This window comes from Nestor notabilis, unplaced genomic scaffold (assembly GCF_000696875.1).
Source record: "Nestor notabilis isolate BGI_N333 unplaced genomic scaffold, ASM69687v1 scaffold9859, whole genome shotgun sequence".
NCBI lineage: Eukaryota > Metazoa > Chordata > Aves > Psittaciformes > Psittacidae > Nestor > Nestor notabilis.
Genome location: NW_009942409.1, coordinates 53119 through 74591, shown reverse-complemented (window position 1 = coordinate 74591; position 21473 = coordinate 53119). Strand labels below are relative to the sequence as shown.

The window sequence follows — 21473 nt, the reverse complement described above, 5'->3', positions numbered from 1 at the left end:
TTATTCCCTGCGAGTCAGGGAATATTAGTGTTCTACAGATGGACACGCTGGCGGTTGGAAAGACAATCTTAGAACCTGACAAGGTAGCTGGTTTTCTAGCCAGCTATGCTGAGGATGAACAGTTAGTTTCAATTCCATGCAGGGTTGTTTTCAAGTAATACCGTAGGGCCCCTCGTGCTGTGCTTTGTATTACGGGGTGTCACCTGCTCAAAAAGTGCAGATTATTGGGATTGCACAAATTTTGCTCTCTTTTCTTTTTTGTTCGTGGGGGAGACATAATCTGTTTGGAGTTTTGCTACTAAATTCAGGTGGCACATATTGTAGGATGAATTTCAAATAAGCTTTCATGGTTTCAAGTTTTTGGGTGACAGCCTTACAGGTATATTACAAGCCTTAAAGTGCTGTATCCAATACATTGTTATTTTTCCTCAGCAGAACACTGGTGGATGAGAATAGTGCCTCAAAACCAGGGAGGACAGATCTTTGAAATTGGAAGTGGAGATAAAGATTGTGTTTCTCCCAAGCTTGGTTTTTTTTTATCCATTCTTTTAACTGGCTATCAAAAGCCCAATCTTTAGTTTTCATGTGTGCTATAGGAATTTTTCTGCTGTGGATCACTTCATCTTGATAGATTTTTCTGGTAAAGAAAACACAACGTCAGGCAAGTCACAGTTGCATGCAGGGAAGTCTTTTCAGAAGACATTAGCAGAGGCCATTGTATCCCTTAATTTTATTTGCACCTAACAAGGCTGCAGGTTTTGCTAGTGGCTTGAAATCACTTCATTTTCTTCTGCAGAAGATTGATTAATCAGTAAATCAGCTTTGCATGGTAACCTATCCCAATGGAAACAATCTCCTTCTCTCTGCTTATTGCAATCTAACTGAAAGCTGTGAGCTGCTTTTCCTTTGCAATAACACACCTGTTAAAATAGGCTTTATATTGGCTGGAGGGAATGGTCCTGATGACAAGTTGCAAGATTAAAAAGGTCTCGAAAAGGTTGGTATTGTGATGACTTGTGTCTGGGGCAGATTGCCAGGGACAGCACATTTACCCAGTGTTAATGTGGTCTCCACTGGCCACAAAAGATGTTTGAGAGGTGGAATTTGAAGGGAAGAAGCTTTATAAGACAGTCACAAAAAGTATCCTGTTCTCTTACCAGCTGCAACTGCTTCACCTTTGAGTGAACCTGGAAATAAGCAGTTCTGTTCCTGATTGGCACCAAACAAATGGGCTCCTTAAAAATGTTAAGAACAAAGCTACTCTGGCAAGCCCTATATTTACTAACTTTAGTGCAGCCTGGAGTATTTCCCATACTGGGTGCATCCCTCCACAGATGTGCTTCATTCTCCATCTCCCTTTTGGATGGCTTTCCCAGATACTGAGTCCTGTGACCTTGTGTCTGCGCTGTGTGTTCCAGCTTTGGGCTTGTGCTTTTCCCATTCAATCTAGTCCTCCTCCTTGGATGTCAGCTGTGAAGCCCTGTGTTTAGGCAAAGCCCACCAACCACCTCATTTTGGAGGATGGCAAGTTGTTATTCTGGAAAGGGGTCTGATACACTCATAACATGTGATACTAAAAGCCCTTAGAGGTATTGATGTTCTGTATCTGTGGGGCTGAGCTTGTTGAGAAGTTACTGTTTTGTTTGGATGGCTTTCAGTGATGACATGTGGCATTCCTGACATGTTTTTCTCTCCCATAGCTTGGAGCAAACAGTGGTGTGCATATCATCATTTTTGATGAGATTGATGCAATCTGCAAGCAGAGAGGAAGCATGGCGGGGAGCACTGGAGTTCACGATACTGTTGTAAACCAGTTGCTGTCTAAAATTGATGGCGTAGAGCAGCTCAATAACATCCTAGTGATTGGTATGATGGTGCTTACTTTTCTCTGTTATGGTGTCTGGTTGGAGGCTGCTGATACTTTCCTCATTGCAGGTCAACGAAGTTATCATTAGTGGTGTTAGATCTGTTTGGACTAATCCAAACTGAATGTCTGCTATTTGCCAAGCACCAGGAGCAGATTTAAAGGGAGATGGTGCTGTAATTGGCTGATATTGCTGCTTTCAACAACTTCTTCCTTTAGCTTTTGATAACAAGTGATTCATAGTTTAAGAAAACTTGCAAGGAATGATATGTATTGGCATATAAAGGACTGGGGCTTCTCTAGCTGTGTTGTCTAGTTGACCTGGTGCCAGGAGCCCTGCAGATACAGTCACAAGTAGAGGCTTGATTCCTATTGACTCTACTTCAGGGCATGACTTTTTCTATGTTTCTGAAGATGGGGATGTTTTGCTTGTTTACTTGAGACTCTTTGGGGTATCTTCTTAGCTCTGTGGGCTGTATTCAGGAGTTGGAGACCCACTTAGCAAGCTCAGATAATGCTTATTTTGGTTTTTAACTTTGAATTTAGGAATGACCAACAGACCTGACCTGATTGATGAGGCTCTGCTGAGACCAGGAAGGCTGGAGGTGAAAATGGAGATTGGTAAGAAGCTGGCATAGTGCAGTACATAAGCTCATGTGTGCTTAATAATAAAGCAAATATATATATCATAATGTGAACAGTTAACCAGGATGGCAGAGATGCTAAACTTCATGCAGCTCCCTCCATAACATTACAGGTGTAGTACCTGCATCTTTAGTTGGCATAACTAAGCAAGGCATCAGAATAAATGATCAGATGATAAGGACTGACCACTGCTGAGGCCTATGGGCATTTAAAAATGTCTTTTCACATCCTCTCAGCACAAATCAGTGCAAATTATCAGACCATTGGACCCAACAAGATGCATCCCAGGATGAAGTAGTCACTGAGCTGCTCTTCATTGCGTTTGAAAAGTCGTGGCAGGAAGGCAGAGCCCACAGACTGGAGAAAAGGGGGTGTTGATATACTTGATATGAAAGAGGAGGAAGGCGCCTCCTGGGAACTCCTGACCCGTTAGCCTCCCTCCAGTGCCCAGGAGGATCATGAAGCAGATCCTCCTGGAAGATATGCTGAAACACGTGGAGGACGGGGAGGTGATCAGAGACTGCAGTCATGGCTTCACAAAGGGCAAATTGTGCCTCACTAATCTAGTGGCCTTCTCTAGTGGAGTAACTGCGTTGGTGGATAAATGATGAGCTACAGATGTAATTTACCTTGACATCTGTAGGGCCTTTGGTAGGGTCCCTCACAGCATTATTGCCACTGGATGGGAGAAATTGAAGTTTGATGGATGAAGCATTAGATGAGGAACTGGCTGGATGCTATGTCCAAAGAGTTACTGTCAACGGCTCAATGACAGGGCAATTCCCAACATCAGGACAGCCTGGGGGATAGAGGGGTGGATTGATGGCAGCCCTGTGGAGAAGAATTTCAGGATACTGGGGGTTGAAAAGTTGGACATGAAGCAGCGCTGTGCACTTATAGTCCAGAAAGCCAACTGCACCCAGGGTTGCCTCCAGAGCAGCGTGGCCAGCAGGTCGAGGGAGGCGATTGTGCCATCGGTGTGATTGAATGTTCTCAAACCAAAAGCATTGTCAAATATTCTACTTGTAAGACTGAATTGCTCATGGTGAGAATGAGCCTTTGGGAGCTGGACTGTTGAGGAGAGGGAAGGGCTTTGCTGCAGTTGCTGTGCTGAGGTGCTGATTGACATGTGTTGTGGTTAAAATCTCAGGCTTGCCGGACGAGAAGGGTCGATTCCAGATTCTTCATATCCACACGGTTCGGATGCGGGAGCACCAGCTGCTGGCTGAGGATGTGGACATTGCAGAACTGGCAGTGGAGACTAAAAACTTCAGTGGTGCTGAATTAGAAGGTTTAGTTCGAGCTGCTCAGTCTACTGCTATGAACAGACACATTAAGGTCAGTCCTATTGTCTCTTACTGGGGCAGAAAAGGGGAAAATAGTTGTGGTTGGAATCTTTACTTCCAAATGGTATCTCAGCCTACTTTAGGAGAGGAAATTCATATGGACACTAGCAATTCATTGTGCTTTTACATGGTTCTGAATGACCTCTTTCATCTAAGCCCCTTTTATTGAGCCACTTGACCTCCAAGCAGCTCTTGCATAGCTCAGTGGGGTTGGAAGGGGATTGTCAATTTATTTTGGTCAAAAAAAGTAAAGTCTTGAGCTCAGGGATATGGATTGGACCCAGGAGTCAAGAAGTAGAAGTGAGAACAGCCAGTCATATAGGAGACATCTCTGCTTGAGCCTGTCTTCCATTTCAAATGAGTACTCACTTGATGATCATCCATAAGAGACTTACAATGTTCACAGCTCCTTCCATTCCAGAGGAGCATTGCCTTGCTTCCCCATGCTTGCTGATTATCCGAGGTCAGTGTATCTTTAACTAGAAAGGAGTTAAGGACCATGAAATGTCAGGTTATATTAATCCAGATGCAAACCACAGTATTTGATGGTGTTGAAATATGAGATGATTAGTTTGTGAAGAAGGCAGCTGAAGGGCACAGCCCCTTTGCTATAGTGGCCAAGAACTGGGGTGAGTTACTGCAGAGAAAAGCCTTTGACAGCAATTCCACAGCACTGGTCTAGGATTTTTAACTAAAAAGTCTGTCCAAACTTGAATGTGAGGAAAGCACATCATGCTTTCATTTAAATGAGAGAAATCAGTTGGTTACTTAGAGATTTGGGTCTCTTGGGAGCACTCTCTAAAGGAAAAGTGGCTTTTTCTGCTCATTTTTCTTGTATAGCTGTAACACTTGAAAAGTTATTGTTTCCTGTAGCAACCCCCCCCAAACATCAACAGTTTCTCATTTTCTTGTGTTCTGCCTCAAAACAAAAATCGGCACCTCTGGAAGTATTTTCATCCCTTCTCATTCAACACCTTTTCCTGAAAGAATGAATTTTGCTTATAGCTGCTGTTCTTTCAGGTGCTTGAATTTTGTGTGGCTTTGGGGACCATTAGTGTTTTGATATATTCCTTGTTGTGCCAGAATGTGACAGTGGAAGCAGAGGAAATGGCAGTGCATAAATGTAAAAGAGCAGTCCCCTCCTTTAGGTTGGCATGTGATTGACATCTTGATGTGGGTACATTCCAAGTGGGAAGTGGCCACACTTTGGTTTTCTTTCCAAACACTTTGACATAGTATTTTTGGATAATCTTATTGTTTGTTCTGAAGCTGTCTTCAGCCAGATGATGCCCTCAAGTATTTTATTCTCTCCTACAAGTACTGCACAATTTCAAATATCCATCATAGGCTTGACCTAGTTTTCAGAAGCACCTATGAGAAGCAAGAGCACAAATTGAAAATTGAGGGGTATTATTCTTCTGAATCATTTCAACTCTTCTGATAATCTCTCAAAGTATGTGTGTGTCTAAGTCATTTAAGGCTAGGAAAGAAAGACACCAAACACCCCCATTCCCAACCCCCCTCAGTTTTTAAGTGTACAAACAACTTCAGGAATATATTGATAGTGTTTCAAGTACCTTCACTTCCATCTGCAAAATAGACAAGTGATCAACTTGTACTGGAGATCCACTCAGTTGGGATATTTGGCATCCTGTATTGGTGCTTTGGGGAGAAGGGACTCTCATTTCAGCCATCCTCTGGTTACAGTTATTTCTTTGGCACAGTGTTACTGGCCAGTCTGGTTTGGGTTGGAAAGGACTTTAAGATCATCTAGTTGCAACCGTCTGCCATGGGCAGGGATGCCTCACACTAGACCATGTTGTCCAAGTTTCTGTCCAGCGTGGCCTTGAACACTGCCAGCGATGGAGCATTTAAAGGATGTCTCTGAGACACATTTGTAAGGGTTAAAGTTATTTTACTCATCCATCACCTTGGTCTTAGTGATAGAGGCTGCTTCCAAGAAACCCCTCAAAATCCCCAATTTCTACTTCCTGAGCTATCAGATCATGTAGGACCATTGCACCCTCAGGTAGAAGCAGGTGGTGTTGTAAGGCTCAGGTAACTTACGATGGAAATTATACTTGTTTTGGAATCTGGAGCAATTAGTTATGGTGGAACATTTGCTGTGGTACCAGTAACACATCCCCAACTGGCTTTAAAGGCTGCAGACATCAGAATAAAGTTTTCAGCTTTAAAGGCAGCCCTCAAGTTGTTCTCAAGAATTAAAAACTTCTTCTAGCTGCTGTGTGAGCAGCTTTGGGTCACCTCCTGGTGATACCTCTAGTTGGGGTTGAGAAATGATGGACAAGAGAAGGTCGTGGTAGTGCTGGCTCTGCTCTGTGTTTTTGCTTCCAGTCTTTAGCTTTTAAATGTTGCTGGATGGTTTGGGAATGGCAGAAGGGGAAAGAGGTGATGCTTTTCATTTAGAAAGGAGTGCAGTGTGAGCTGAGTTAACTGCAGCCTATTTATTCCAAGTGGTGCTGATAGCACTGCCTTGGGAAGATTCATTTCTTTGATTGAACTGAAGCAAATAAAGACAAAGCAGAAAGAAATCTAATATTTACCAGTCCTCTTAAAAACTTTCTTGTGTGGAGAGGAAAGTACATGGCTTGAATAGAGAGCGAAAACCTCCTGAAATAGATGCGTGTGAAGAATTCTTATTTTTGGCTTAGTTGCCAAAGATGGGGTGGGTAGATTGAGAGTTGGGTTAAACCAAACTGTGTCACACAGTGGAGGAGGCTTCATCTCCTTCCAATCCAGCACCCAGGAAGCATAATGAAGAATATTTTCTAGAGCAGCCGTTACTTCCCTACTCTGCAGGGTTATGTCCATACTCTTCGCTTCAGCTTCCCACCCAGTGAAGTGGAACAGCTGCTACTTAATGACTTGGTGAGGCTGGAATATGGATGTGGCTCTGTGAAGATGATGATGGCTCCACTGGTGTTCAGCATATGCCCAACAAATGTCTTCTTAAGAAGCATTTTTCTTACTGACATAGACCAACTACAGGGTTGGATCCATGGGTGGAAGTTGATTAGGGTTTGTGTGTGGTACTGCTGTACTTCAGTGTCTTTTATTGCCTCTATTAGGCCAGCAACAAAGTGGAGGTGGATATGGAGAAGGCAGAGAGCTTGCGTGTGACAAGAGGAGACTTCTTTGCATCCTTGGAGAATGACATCAAACCAGTAAGTAGGCAGTGAGTAACTCCTCTAATAGTCACCCAGTACAGTTAATGATGTGAGGTGACAACTTCCTTCTGGGATCAGACAGACAATGTTGCACCATGGGCTGACATACTGTGTCCTGTGTTGTCAGAATGAAAGTAGGAAGCCTCTGTGGTCTGTAGTAGAACGTTTAAGCCTCAGTTTTGAGAATTGCCTTTAAATGGTGTGGATTCAGAACCCACTGACAACTTGTACTGATTAGAATTTGTTTTGGGAATGCATGAAAATATGTTTCTACATGTGCATGGTGTCCACCAGTGTTCAGTCCTGTGAACTGGAATGTTGTGTGTCACCAGTGGGTCTTCCAGTCTGACTGTCTCACCTAAGCATCTTCTGGAGTCTTGGTTCTGGTCACTTTGGTGGTGTGTAATTGTTTCTTGTTTTTGTGATGTGATGCAAAATTGCTCAGTAAAATAAATGTTCCTTCTCTTAATACAGGCATTTGGAACCAACCAGGAAGACTATGCAAGCTACATCATGAATGGTATTATTAAGTGGGGTGATCCAGTAACAAGGGTATTGGATGATGGGGAGCTGCTTGTTCAACAGACTAAGAACAGTGACCGCACGCCTTTGGTCAGCGTTCTTCTGGAAGGTAAATTTAAGGACAGAAACCCAGAACAACCCCAAAACCCTCAAGTGAATTCTGTAAACTGTTCCTATCAGTTGCCCAAGTGGTTGTCTGTTATATCCTGCAACTGGACCTACCAAACTGGCAAGTAACAAACTATCTTTGTCAGTATTTGCCTGGCATTCGTGCTGTTGACATGCTCTTTGCCACAGTACCTCCAGAAATCATATTTAGAAGGGGCGTACATACATTTCAAGAAGTGTCTCCAAAATACAAACACATGGTTGTTTTGGTGCCAGTCCTACAAAATGTGTAACATCCTCTTTTGTGTCAGTTTCATGACAAATCAGTCTGCATGTTCTCAAACAGTTGCATCCATTTCCTTCATCTGGAGGACTGGACTGCACTAGGAGTTAGTGTGTTCCTTCTGCAAGCAGAAGAAAAGGCCATTTTGGAATGCAGGTACCACTGAATGAGAGTCCAAACACACTGAAGAGGTCCATGCTGAGCCTTAGCAGAGCTGTTTCCTCCCTTGTTTTTTCATGATGCTTGTCCTGTGTTTCAGGTCCCCCCCACAGTGGGAAGACTGCGTTAGCAGCAAAAATAGCAGAAGAATCCAGCTTTCCCTTTATCAAGATCTGTTCTCCTGATAAGATGATTGGATTTTCTGAAACTGCCAAGTGCCAAGCTATGAAGAAGGTACTCATGTGCCCTACTCTTTTGCTTGATTACAGTCCAATTCTATGTTCTCTGGCGGATAGAAAAGGGAATTATCCTAGTGATTGTGTGTTGTACCCTCTGCAGGTCCTAAATTCCTGTGCATGTTTATTTGTGAAGTCGAATGAGTGTTTTTGTGGTACTGACTCTTAAGTGGCTCAGAGGACTTCAGGGTTCTGTCCAAATTGGGTCTGATACATGACTATGACTGACAGTTATATACATAATCTGATCTGTGGTGAGCTGGAGCTCTTCCTGCAGAGATGAAGGCAGGAAAGGCTTAGGGTTGCACTGGGAAAGAACAGATTCTGACTGAATGAGACTAGGAGCAGTTTGGAGGTGACAGTGTTTAGTTAAACAAGAGCTTTAACAACCTGGGGAGCTGGGGGAATGCAAACAAGTTGCACAGCTTGAATCATTTCAAGTAGCCAGGTGGAAGGAAGGAGATTTCATTTGCTGAAGCAAGCCAGCACTTTTCTAGCTGAATGATACTGAATGAAGCATGTAAGTGAAACGTTGCTCTAAGGTCAGTTTGTTGCAGGATTGGATAGTTTCTAGAGAAGCAGCATGCTCATAGCTGGAAGTCCAGTTTGTAATTGAGATTCAAAAAGGAGCTTTTTGGATGTCACTTGAATCAGCGAATGCTGGAGGCAGGCCTGCAGCACCACTGTGTGTCCTTAGTGCTACTTAGTGTTTAAATCCAAAGCTTTGCAGGACACTGGTTTGCTGCTCTAAAGGGTCTTGTGGAGCTCAATCCATACCTGAGCAGGTCTGTTCTCCCTGCAGTAGGCTGTTAGGAAAAGTAACCAACATCCAGCCTAGGTTGAAATCTTCATAATTACATTGCAGTTGTGAGGGATTTGTGTAGTTTTATATTATCAGTATTGCTGCAGCTTCATAAAACAGAGGAAATGAAACACAGGGCAGCTGGCTTTTTTGTGTATGGGGTAAGCAAGCAACACTGAGCTCTGAATTGGTTGACATGGCAGTGTTCTATTAGATGAAAGCAGAGTCTAGTCTCTTGGTACGTGGCTTTTCCATTCTCTGTTTATTCCTCTACATCAGCTCCTATCATGACTATTGTAGTTTTGGTGCTCAGATGTAACAATGGGTCTTTTTGCTGGTTTTTAGATCTTTGATGATGCATACAAGTCCCAGCTCAGCTGCGTTGTTGTGGATGACATTGAGAGACTTCTAGGTGAGTTAGAACAACAGAAATACTGACATACTGCAAACTGGGAATGATCTGGAACCGTTTCCTCTGAGAGCATTGAACTGGCTCACACATTGACATGGCTTAAATGTGCCTCTGCTTAGTGAGCATTAAAATGCATGTTTCCTTTCAGATTATGTCCCAATTGGACCACGGTTCTCTAATCTGGTGTTGCAAGCCCTTCTTGTACTGCTAAAGAAGCCCCCCCCTCAGGTAAGAAAGTAATTGAGGGGTGAGATGCCCTATTCCTGTAACAATTTTGACAGTGGAGGGCTTTGTGTCTTGCTGATAGCTGCTGTGCTGCCAGTGGTATTAGTGCTATTGTCTCTTGATTCAGTCAAGTTAATCCTAGCCTGCTGCTGCTCATTCAGCGAGACATTTCTAGGATAACCTCAAAGGATTCAACTTCAATTACCTAATTACTTAGGGCTGAATCTTCTGCAGTTAGCCCCAGAAATTCTGACTAAGGAAACAAGTTTAACCTTCACCATGTAAAACTTAAACATGCAAGCTGTCTGCTTGCTGATTAACTAAGGAACTGCTTAGTCCAAATCAATCCCTGGCTCAACCATGTGCTCCCTCCTTATTTAGAAATCAATTTCTAAGTAATGTATGATTGTGGATGTCAGGGTTTTAATTTGTTCTTAACTTGAAATGATCAGGTGTTAATTACAGTGGGTAAGGAAAGCTTAAGATCTTCCATCTCGTGCTGATCCTGTCTGTTTGCACTTTCTGGCTTGACGAGATTTAAGAACATCACAAGTGATAATGTTTCTGAAGCTTGCACTGAATGAGGCAGGCAGGGACCCTTCTCTTTTCTTGTTTGCCATTTTTCCTGTCATTCACTGGAATTCCACTGTGTGTGTGAAAGTATCTGCATGAATAAATAACATACCAACAGGAAAACCTTGAAAGTCGGCGTCGGGAAAGGCAGAGAAGCACAGCCTGGATGGACTCAAGTTTTTAAGATCCTGGAAACAGTGATATATGCATGAGTATTGTTTTCATTAGAGAGGTGAAAAGACATTTGCAATACAGAACTTTGAACTAAACTGTAATGCCACAGGCCCTGAAGTTCCTCTTGTGACTGTCAACCTGGGAGAACAAAGATTTTTCCCCACTGAGCTTTCTAGGCCATGTAAAGTCACTAATGTAACACTTGGATGCTGTTATCACATACATTGGGACAGAAGCTGTAACAGGACAAGCAGTTTGGGTCATCATAATCTCATGTAATCATTGACCCATTGCTGGGTATTTCCACAGGAGCAGGAAATGTTTGTTCCCATAAATCAATAGGGGAAAATAGAACGTGGTTTGGTTCAGTTATCGAAGGAGCTCAAAATATTGTGCAGTTTATCACTGCATCCTCTGAATGTATTTTGCTGCTCAGATGCACTTTCGTTGGCATCTCAGCCTCCCACAAAGCAGGATGCAGGGCTTGAAGCTCTCAGATATTTGCCAAGTTTATGCATGTTACTGGAGATTTGTACTTTGCAATGTTTGAAATGCCCTTGAGGCTGGAAGACTTTGGGTTGACAGCCAATATTATGGTGACTTAAGCCATAAATTGTTGGAGGGTAAAGAGAGTGTTTTCTGAGGAAGTGTCACCATTTGATTGATGATGTGTGTGGGTTTTTTCTTGTTTTCCAAGCATCCACTTTTGGCTACTGTGGAAATCAGGACATTGGGTTAGACGGACCCTTTGGGCTGTGACCTACTTTGGCCATTCTGATGATACGGTTCTTCCTAGTGTGTTTTTCTTGTGAGTTCCCTGTGATAGTCATAGCATGTGGGGATTTTTATCATGTAAAAAAAGCAAAACAGTGTGTAAGAGGTAGTGTCATGCAGGAAGAGGCCTTTTCTGCTGTGTTTACTGTGAAAAGGATTGAATTTGGGCTTGGAGACTCTTGGGGTTTTTCAGCTCAAGTGAGAAATCCACAAGGGAGATGATAACACCAGTTAATCCACACCCTTCCAATTTCCCTCTGAGACGACTAGTTCCCTTGGGGAGCAATTTATTTGGAACTAATGGCTGGTTTCAGGGGGGTTGTTGTAATTTGAGATGCAGATACATGCTTTAAATGTTCATGAGTAGCATCAGTGGTACTAACCTGCTTCATGAGGTCAAACCGGAATGAATGTCAATGGGATTAGGATCATGGGTTTAGGTTCATTCCTTGTTAAAATGGAGTGTCTTGGGACATGCCAGGTATGTCCCTGTGCTGAGAGAAATCATCGACAAGATGCTGGGGTGACAATATCTGTTACTGCCATCAGATAGGCTCTTTATTGTGCCACGAAATACAGAGCTGATTTGAAAAGCTTCCAACCAGGAACATTGAAGCAGTTGGAACTGCAGGCAAGGCATGAGTGGGAAGCTCATTTCAGCAGCACAGCTCTGCTGCTCCCATCTCTGTGGCCCAGATTATGTATTCACACGGTGTTGTCACATCACTTGCAGGGAGTATACTTAATGTGCAAGCAGCTTCCTACAATTACTGTAGGCTATGTGTGCAAGAGGAGCATTTCTGGGATGAAAACTTATTAATTATGCATTGAGGTGTATGTCTCTGTTGACATGGTTTATGAAAGCTGCCTCCCAGACTCCCCTCTTCCTATTGAGGCTGTGTTATTTTAACATGGTGTGGGAAGGACAAATCCTTCAAGCTTCTCGTTTTCTGGGCTTCCTGCCTCCTTTTGTACTTTGCAGAAGTTTTGAGAGTAAACACGTTAGACTTGAAAGAAACTAGAAACTGAGTTTGCTTTAAATTGCTGCTGGTTCCACTCAGCAATGCTTAAATAGTGGTATCTATTTCTACCAGTTCAAGACGACTGAAAAACATGGCATTTTATTTAGCTTTTTTTTTTTTTTAAACCAATTAAAAATCTTTTCTAAAATGGACTGAAGAGAAGAAAATGAACCATGTTCTCTTGGGTCTTTATTTCAATCAAGTTTCCCTGTGTTGTGCAGGAGAAGAGACTGGGGAGGGGTGGGGGGGGGGTTGGATAGAAAGACTGAAAAGGGCTGTCGCAGCAGGGAGCCAAGCGGGAGAAAAGGACTTCTCTGAGAACTAAGCAGCAGCAGCTCCGAAAGCCGGAGCTGCTTCATCTACATGCAGAGTCACACAAGGCATGGAGAGACTCACCAGCCCCACAGAGGTTTCACATGTGCTTCCCTGCTGGTTCCTGTGAAAAGCTAACAATTGGCTCAAAGGGTGAGAGACCATTGCAGCATCCCCGCGCTAAGCTGGACGTACAATCTGTGCAGTGTTAGGAAATGGCTGGCTTAGTGAGATGCTCTCCACCACTCTTGTGGATGCCCTTCCACTGCTCCCAGAGGCCCCCAACCCCTTTCCTCTCCAGGACACTGGACAGGGAGAAAAGGGGGAATAATCTCCTTGTTCGATATAATCCCAGATGCATTCCTGATTCCATGGCACTTGGTGTGAATTGGAACTCCAGCCAACAGTGAGGTTACCTTTGTCCTTGTAAACCTGGGGAATTGTGTTTTCTCCCATTATAGGCGAGGAACTGTTGATTCCCCAAAACCAGGTATATAAAAAGGGTCCAAAGTTGAGTGAAGAGCTCGTGGCTGACCACCAGAGGCACTTCAGTATCCACCAGTACTTGGTTATAACATAGCTCGAGTTCCCTTCAACTCCCCTTGCCTAGGGCTGGCTGGATTTGCTGACCTTTGAGACTCCCCTGACATGATGAGACTCCATTTGCTTGTAGCAGAGTCCATGTGATTCTTCTATGTTCTAGTTTGTCTTGTGTAGTCAATGGTGCCCGTTAGGAAGTGAATAATGGGGTAGACAAATCAATCTCATAATGCTTGAAAATGTGGCTGTTAAAAACTACTTCTCATTTGATCTTTGGGTCCCGATGCTCTCTGCATGATGATATCCTTTATTCAGGTGAAATCCCTGCAGTAGACAGATGAAGTCTGGGGTTATCCCACTTCTAGAAGGCACTGGGGCAACACACACACCTCTCTATTGGGTATCCTCCCATCAGCACAGAGGGATCTTGGGCTCCAACTGAGGCACTTTTATTGCCTAAAAATGGGCAGGATGAGTCCAGATTCAGTGTTGTGCCTGTATCTCATCCTTGTTGATGGAAGAACTGGGTCTAGAATGCCCTTGGTAATGAATCTGCCACCAAATGATCTTAAGCTGTTGAAAAGCCAAGTTCTTCCTTGCTTGGTGCTTACTCTCTTGTTATGCCCAGTTTTTGGAAGTTCAGCTTGAACCCTGCTCTCCCATGGGCTGAACATGTGGCAAGTTGCCTTTGCAAGGGCTGCTGTGGAAATTAAGGATCAAAACCATGAGTATTTCTGAAAATGAGGGACATGGGCAGTACATTTCCCAGTAGGAAGAATAAATCCAGTGGTGTCCTGTGGTGGGTGTCACTGCAGAGGAGTTGGATGAGGGCAGCTCTTCCAGTTGGGCTTGATGGCTTTTCATGCTTTTGTGGTAATCCCTGGGGCAAAACATTTCTGGCTCTGGAGGTTTTCCACTTGTTTGCTGAGCAAGTTGCCTGAAACTTGGAGAAGTACAAGGGACTCCTGACAGTTCGTTTTCTTTTAGTACTTGATACAGCAGAGATGATGCTTGTTTTAAGGGAACTGGTTTTGCAGTGGGTTGAGTTTAAAGGTAGCAAGCTTAAGCACATAGCTTCTTTTGAAGAATTAGAGAATAGTCAGGGTTGGAAAGGACCTTAAGATCATCTAGTTGCAACCCCCTGCCCTGCAGGGAAAGAATCAGACCGTTTTAGAGGGAGCTGTGAAAAGATTTGAAGCAGTGTTTTGCAGCGTAGCCATCTGTTCTTAGGAGGTTTCAACCCTTCAGGGTCCTGACCATGGATCCTAACAGAGAGATCTAAGAGCTGCTGATGGATCTGACCTCTATTAACTTGGCCTATTGCTCTTGAGCCTTGTTAAGTTTTTGCCAGTCTTAGTGTGGTGCTTGCTTGAGTTCAGCTGAGCTGCCTGCTGAAAGCAAACACCCTTTTGTTCATTTAAAACTGATACTGATACTATCATGTAGTGCTCTCCAGCTTTTCTTTTGAGAAACAGCTTTTCCCCTTATCTCCTCTAGGCCATTGTGATTTTATAGACACCTCTGTTTCCCTCCCAGCAATTGACCAGGAATCTATTTTGGGAAGTAATTTCATATTTCTGAGCATCCCAAGTGCTTTCCTCTGATTTCTCCAACTCTGCTGGATTGGAAATGGTATTTGAAATGACTGGGGCTTCATCCTTTAGAATAATGACTTTCGTTTTACTCTTTTCCCCCTCTAAAAATGTGTGAGTGTTGGCATTTTGGGTGAGGTTTAGCATTGAGCTGGTGTTTTCACAGAACTAGCCACAATGACCAATTCCAGTGGCTTTCCTAAATGGCAATAAGTCATCGAGAGTCATTTTTGTGTGTGTAGTAATTGTCCGCTGGCCTGATCTACAGCGAGTTTGGGATTCATCTGACTAAATGTGGCTGTCAGCGGTTTGGTTTTCTACAACTGAACTAGTTGTTTAGAAAATAGTTTGCTGGATGAGTCTGGGGTGTAGGCAGCTCTTCTGGGAGGAGGTTTGTGTCATCTGGGCTCCATTAGCAAAGGAGGAAATGCAGGGCATGAGCTCATACGTGGACACCTGAAGTCGCAGGAGGTAAAGCTCGCCTCACCCGTTCCCTTTCTGTGCTTACATCCTTTCCTGCTGAGACCTTTCAGTCTCGGATGAAATCCCGAACTAGACTGTATTTTTATTACAGTCAGGCATGGACTTCATCCATGTGAAAGTTGCTCAGGTGGCATCCTTCAAAGCTGCAGGTTGTCCTTCCCTTGACTGACGTCTCAGCTGCTGGGTCAGACACCGTACACATGCTGTTAGGTGTATTTTGGGAACACATCCTGCCCTGCTGGCTGCACTTGAGTGGTTTTTTTTCCTCCTAAAATGCTCATAGCTCGTGGGAAAACTTATTATCCCAACCCCTTACCCAAGCAGGTTTGGATTTTGAGTGTTACATACAGGAATGATGAGCAGTTTGAAAGAATTGCTATCGCTTGTGAAGCAGATCAGGCTTGGTGGTGTAGCATTGCATGGATTTGTGCTTGCAGGAGGGGGTTGATGCTTGATTTGGAGGTGTCAGTTCTGTTCAAGAGCCTCTCTTTGGCTTCCTTTGTACCCTAGCACCTTACCTGTATAACGAGAAAACTCTTTGAAGGTGCCTAACAGCATGTACATGACTTGTTAAAATTGCGTGAATAAGGCAGCAGAAATTCTTACAGGGCTTATGCATTTTACTGAGTTAGAGCATATATAATATCAGGTACATCAGTATAACTATTGAATTGAATAAAAGGCCACTGAGGACAATGTGTTGAGGAAATAGAGAGCAGCCATGAAAGCAAAATAAATCAGAATCAAGATGAAATTTTCTCAATCTGCTGATAATTCCTGTCTCTGCCTTCTGAAGACTTCGGGCATGCATCAGCTCTGCTCTCACGTGTGCTGTTATCCTAGTTTCATTTTGGCAAGTTGAAGGCACCTTTTAACCTTGTCCTTGGGTGGTAACTTCAGAGCAGAGATATTTGTACCAGACTTCTGTGGCTCACGAGCAGGGGATAGGTCAAGTGTTCTTGGGAGGCTCATTTCACGCGGCGTCCAAGCCTGCGTTAAAGTCTGTTTTACCAACCCCTTCCAAAGATGAAGACCACTGAAATTTTGGCTTTATGCAGGCAAAAAGCTTTTCTGTTGCTGAGCATCGTTTAGTTTCTTGGTCCATTAAGTGCTTTAGCTGAAAATGAGCACCCGAGGGGGCTTTCTGAAGTCCTTGTAGAAGTGAGGATCTTCACTTCCTCCGAGTGCATTGTTTTTTCCTCTTTACCTGCAAGATCTTACTGAATTGTTCAGATTTAGCTCAAACTTGTAAAATGAGAAGATATTTTCCTGGCCTTGCTACACGATGATCTGATGATCAGAAAGGAAACAAATAACATGCAGTGGACATGCAGAACACAGTGGAAGCAGCAGCCTCCACAACAGTTGTATTTAGGTGGACAGCGTGTGCCCTTCTCAGGGCTACTAAAGACATTTTTAGACACTCAGACCTTTTTCAGCTTGCTGTGGCCTGCCAGCAGGTGAATTTTGTCTAGGAATAAAGCATTCCCTCTCCCACTGCAGTGCTAAACCCGGCATTTCTGCCATCAGTTTGGGAATTGGCTGCTTTCCCATTAAATTGCTTACTAGGTTTCTGAGGATCTCCCCCTCTAGAGAGGTGACTGAGGTGCTGAGTGTGGTGCTTCCTGAGGTGCAGGCAGTGGTGAATACTCAGGAGGGGCAGCACAGTGTTGCCCTGACACAGCCTTTGGGTGAAGCTCGTGGCCTGGGGCATGTTCTGGTTCCAGCCTGCCAGGCATCACCTCCTTGTGCTGTCTTAGGCTAAAAACAAACCTGAAGTGAGCACTTGTCTGTTACCAGTTCTGGTGATTTCTCACTGTCCATCGCCCAAAGCAGGAGCATGATCTGTTCAAACACAAGCTGATGAGGAATACGATGGCACTTGGGGAAGAAGAAACAAATGCTGTGAAGATGCATCATCTTCATCAAAGCCTTACTAAGTTTAAATAGGTTTTCATCCTTTGTCAAAGGAATGCATTGGAAAAGGGACTGATCACACCTGATCCTCCCAACAGCTCCTTTGATGGAGCCACCAGCCACCGTTGCTCAGTGTCTGAACACTGCACGGTGACATCCAGCTACCACTGAAATAGCATTTGCAAGATGAACTTAAAGTTGATTTTTATTGGTAGTTGATGTTTTCCGTTCATTGCTGACAATGGGAACTCTTAGAGACTTCCAGCAACCTCTGCTTTTCAAGCATGAGCTGTAAAACCATTGCAACTGTCTGCACAGTGGCAGAGAATTCACTGTGCCCACAGGATTTGTAAAGAGAGGCTCTTCACCTGAGAAATCAGCTGAAATTCAGCTTTTGGGAGTGGGGGATTGCTCATGCTTTTAAATGTAATGAGCATTCAGCTGTTTATAATGATGAATTTAGAAGGAAAGGGAAGGGAGCAAAGCTGTGAATATGGGTGGGCTTCTGTGTACCATAATTTCTGGGCCCCATTTGTGGCATTACTCTGATTTCTGAAACCTGATCTTACTCTTGTGTGGCTGATGTAGATGACTTCAATTACTGACAGATTTAATCCTATTAGTTCTATTTTAAGTGGTGTTTTTACATGGCCATTTTCCATTTTTCATGTGTAGGTAGCTGAAACTTCCCCAAGCTGGTTCCTCTCTTGTTTTGCCTTTCTTGACACTTACTCCATTGTGTGGACAGGGTCGCAAGCTTCTCATCATTGGAACCACCAGTCGCAAAGATGTCCTGCAGGAAATGGAAATGCTGAATGCTTTCAGCACTACAATTCATGTGCCCAACATTGCAACAGGGGAGCAGCTGATGGAGGCTTTGGAGGTAAGAAAAAGTTCAGTGATGACAAACAAGCTCAAAATGTGTTGGAAATGAGGAATTTTGCAGTAGATCTGTGTTCGGGAGCACTGTTCCACTTAACATTATGTCATAACCTAACAGTTCTAGGGTTGCTCTGAATTACTCTTTCATACATTAAATTAAGGGAGAATGAGAGAATAGTAGGTTCAGGGAAGAAGTTTGTGGAGTGGATTGAAAGATTCCAAGGGCATGGAAGTGGGTAATGAACATAACTGGGACACTTAAAATTAATGTTCCTTGAGAGTGCCAAGCTCTCATGATTTGGAACAACACCGGATGAAAGGTTTTGGTGCTGAAGAGATTGTAGGTTCTTTACAAATTTATGCCCTTAATGGCTTCTTATTCTATGTCAGAGTGGAAATTGTAGTGAATTTTGAAAGCTGTTAAAGCAACTTGCAGGCAAATCTTCTGTGCCAGCTTGCAGAATTGTCACAATGATAACAGAATCATAGAATCCCAAAGTGGTTTGGGTTGGAAAGGACCTTAAGATCGTCCAGTTCCAACCCCCTGCCATGGGCAGAGATGCCTCACACTAGGCCATGTCACCCAAGGCTCTGTCCAGCCTGGCCTTGAACACTGCCAGGGGTGGAGCATTTACCACTTCTTTGGGCACCCTGTGCCAGCACCTCAGCACCCTCACTGTAAAGAACTTTTTCTTCATATCCAATGTGAAAACTTCCCCTGTTTCAGTTTGAATCCATCACCCCTTGTCCTGCTGCTACAGCCCCTGATGAAGAGTCCCTCTCCAGCATCCTTTTAGGCTCCCTTCAGATAACAGCACCAGAGCCTGAAAGACACAGATGCTCTTGCAGCAGTTTTGGAAACTCACTTTGGCTTGAGCCACTCACTGTGTTCCTTTTAGAGTCTAATCTGGAGAAAAGCTCAAATGCATCATAAAAGAGACTGTTTGATTAGAGATTTTAAGAACTATTATCAAATAATGTGTTTTGCCTTGTCTAGATATATTGCAACAAATTATCCTTTCAAGCTAGAACATGCTTTCTAGCTCCTCATTCTCTTTTTCCCGAGTTAGGTAAGATGGCATTATTCCTACTGACAGTTTCCTCTTGTTGATTATTTATCTTATTGTATTTTATTCCCCCCTCCCAGCTCCTGGGTAACTTCAAAGACAAGGAACGCAGCGCTATTGCACAGAATGTCAAAGGAAAGCCTGTCTGGATTGGTATCAAGAAGCTGCTGATGCTGATAGAAATGTCATTACAAGTAAGAATGGTTCTGGTCCAGGAAGGACTGGGGTAAATGGAGCAGTCTCAGAGGTTCCCACTTCTCTGCAGACTCCTGCTTTAGCTTTGTGGTGGGAGCCTTTGAATTGGTTTGAGAAAAGAGCTACAGTGAGAAGAAATGTTCTGAACAAAGAAATCACCAGGTCTTGGTCCACAGAGAGCTCTTTCAAACCCACAGTGCCTATAGGCTGTTTAGAGCTGCACTTCAGAGAAGAGCATCTGGCAACTGGCGGGATTGGATTAACTCACCTTTCATGAAATTTCTTCTCTACACCCAGCATGTTAAGATTGCAGATAGCAATCACTGAGGATTCTTCTATTTTTCTTTTCAAGAAGAAGGTGCCTGTGCAGGTGTATGTTTTTTTCCCTGAAGAAGATAAATCTGTCAGGCTGTTCAGCTGCTCTTCTCTTTATTTTCCACTTTCAGCACTTTAAAGAAAATAATTGCAGAGGGGAGAAATATGTAGCTCTTAACCCTCCCCCGCAGCCATCAGCCATGCCTGCAAGCAGCCATCAAGCTTGTGCTCGACAGTGTATGCATGCTAAAAATGAGAGGGTGTAACATGCAGCCCTAATCCTCCACGCTGACATCCCAGCGCCCTTCGGAGTCCTTCCCCCCCCCTCACACACACTCTCTTTTCACATCAAATGGATTTAGTGCAGCTGAGTGAACTGTCCTTAGATCTTCCTAGGAGAGGCTGAGCATAAGCTAAGAGGCATGTAGTTTAGCAGCATATAAGTCATGTATCCCTCTGTTCACTATTCACAATTCTGTTAAAACTTGCACAGCACTAAGGATATGCTCTGACTGGATGTCACCTCAGGGAATAAAGTCATTTATCTAGATTACTTTTTCCTCTTCTTCCTTGGCTTTTAATTCCATACCTACAGGCAAGTCAGTAAGTCATTGCTCACATGTATTAAATGTATTTATGGGGTGCAGGCCTTCAGGGACTGCCTGGCTCTGTTGCAGTCCATTTCACTCAGCCTTGACAATGAATTCCTTCTTCTGACACAGGACGTTCTCTTTTTCTGCTTTGACCTTAAGTATTGGTTCTTTTCAAACCTGAAGGTGAAGGTTATGTAAATCATGGGCAGTTCTGGGTGGGTGGAAATGCTCACCTTGTTCACAGCATCGCCCCATGGCTGCACACCCATGATGCTGTAGGCAGGGGGTCTTCATGCTGCCCTAAACTGTGCAGACAGGTAAACTTGTGTGTTGTGCTGTTGGGTTTTTTTAACCAGAACACTCTTCGTAGATGAGGCTATGACCACTTGGGCTGGGAGAAGACAGGCAGGCCTGTGACTCTGTGCTCTTTCTGACACATTGAACAAGTGTAAAATGAAGAGCTGCTACTGCCAACGGAGATGGTTGATCCACCTTTGCTGCTGTACATGGAGGGTTGGTAGTAAGGCCACTTACGTTCTTACACTTAGTTCAGGTGATTGTGTAATGGCATATGGAAGCTAAATATGAAGAAGGTCTGTTCCAAAAGGTGTGAGGTGTTTACATGACTCCATCTGCTGAACTGCTATAAATAAGGAGAACACTCATGCCTGAATGCATTGGAAGACCACAATGTTACCAAGTGTGGCTAGTTTTTACAGGAAATCAGAATTTCACCACATGAGAAGTGCGAGACTAGTTCCTTTTTTTCACTGAGCTGGACCACAGCTTTTTAGAAAGAGATTTGAATCTAAAATCCCTTATTTTTTCTCAAAATTCAGCTGATCAGATCCTGTGGTGAATGGCAAAAATGTGCACCTTGTTTCTTCTCTGAAGGTGAATGAAGGCTCTTCAGTTGCCTGTTTCCCTAAGGGCTCCCAGGCATGCCTGGGGGATACTGCAATGCCTGGAAAGGAACTTGTCTGAGCTGTGTCACAGAGTCAGTCTTTGCACTGTTCTTCTAGAAAACCTTTCATCCAGTTTGCAGCAGCATTTCTGCCTTCACAGAGCACAAGGGGGACTGTTCAAGAGTCCTGAATCTGCTTCCTCTTTGCACTCTATGGATCCTTCCAGAGCAGATCAACCTTCTGGGTTTGTGTCTGGATTTTTTTAATGAGCTATTTGATCAAGTTTGCATTTTTATGGCCTTTCAGCTTCCTGCTTTAGTCTTCTGGACAAGATACTGT

The 21473-nt window shown here is 43.7% G+C and overlaps 1 protein-coding gene across 2 annotated transcripts in view; it reads left to right on the top strand.

The window, feature by feature from the left end:
• The window catches only part of NSF (N-ethylmaleimide-sensitive factor), a 49392-nt gene that overhangs the window by 26299 nt on the left and 1620 nt on the right, over nucleotides 1-21473 (top strand). For both annotated transcript variants that reach the window (XM_010021391.1, XM_010021392.1), the window contains exons 9-18: nucleotides 1701-1866; nucleotides 2411-2485; nucleotides 3660-3847; nucleotides 6945-7040; nucleotides 7518-7674; nucleotides 8216-8349; nucleotides 9499-9565; nucleotides 9714-9793; nucleotides 17926-18060; nucleotides 19207-19320. In XM_010021391.1, the coding sequence (XP_010019693.1) occupies nucleotides 1701-1866; nucleotides 2411-2485; nucleotides 3660-3847; nucleotides 6945-7040; nucleotides 7518-7674; nucleotides 8216-8349; nucleotides 9499-9565; nucleotides 9714-9793; nucleotides 17926-18060; nucleotides 19207-19320 (1212 nt within the window). The remainder of the gene's footprint in view (nucleotides 1-1700; nucleotides 1867-2410; nucleotides 2486-3659; nucleotides 3848-6944; nucleotides 7041-7517; nucleotides 7675-8215; nucleotides 8350-9498; nucleotides 9566-9713; nucleotides 9794-17925; nucleotides 18061-19206; nucleotides 19321-21473) is intronic.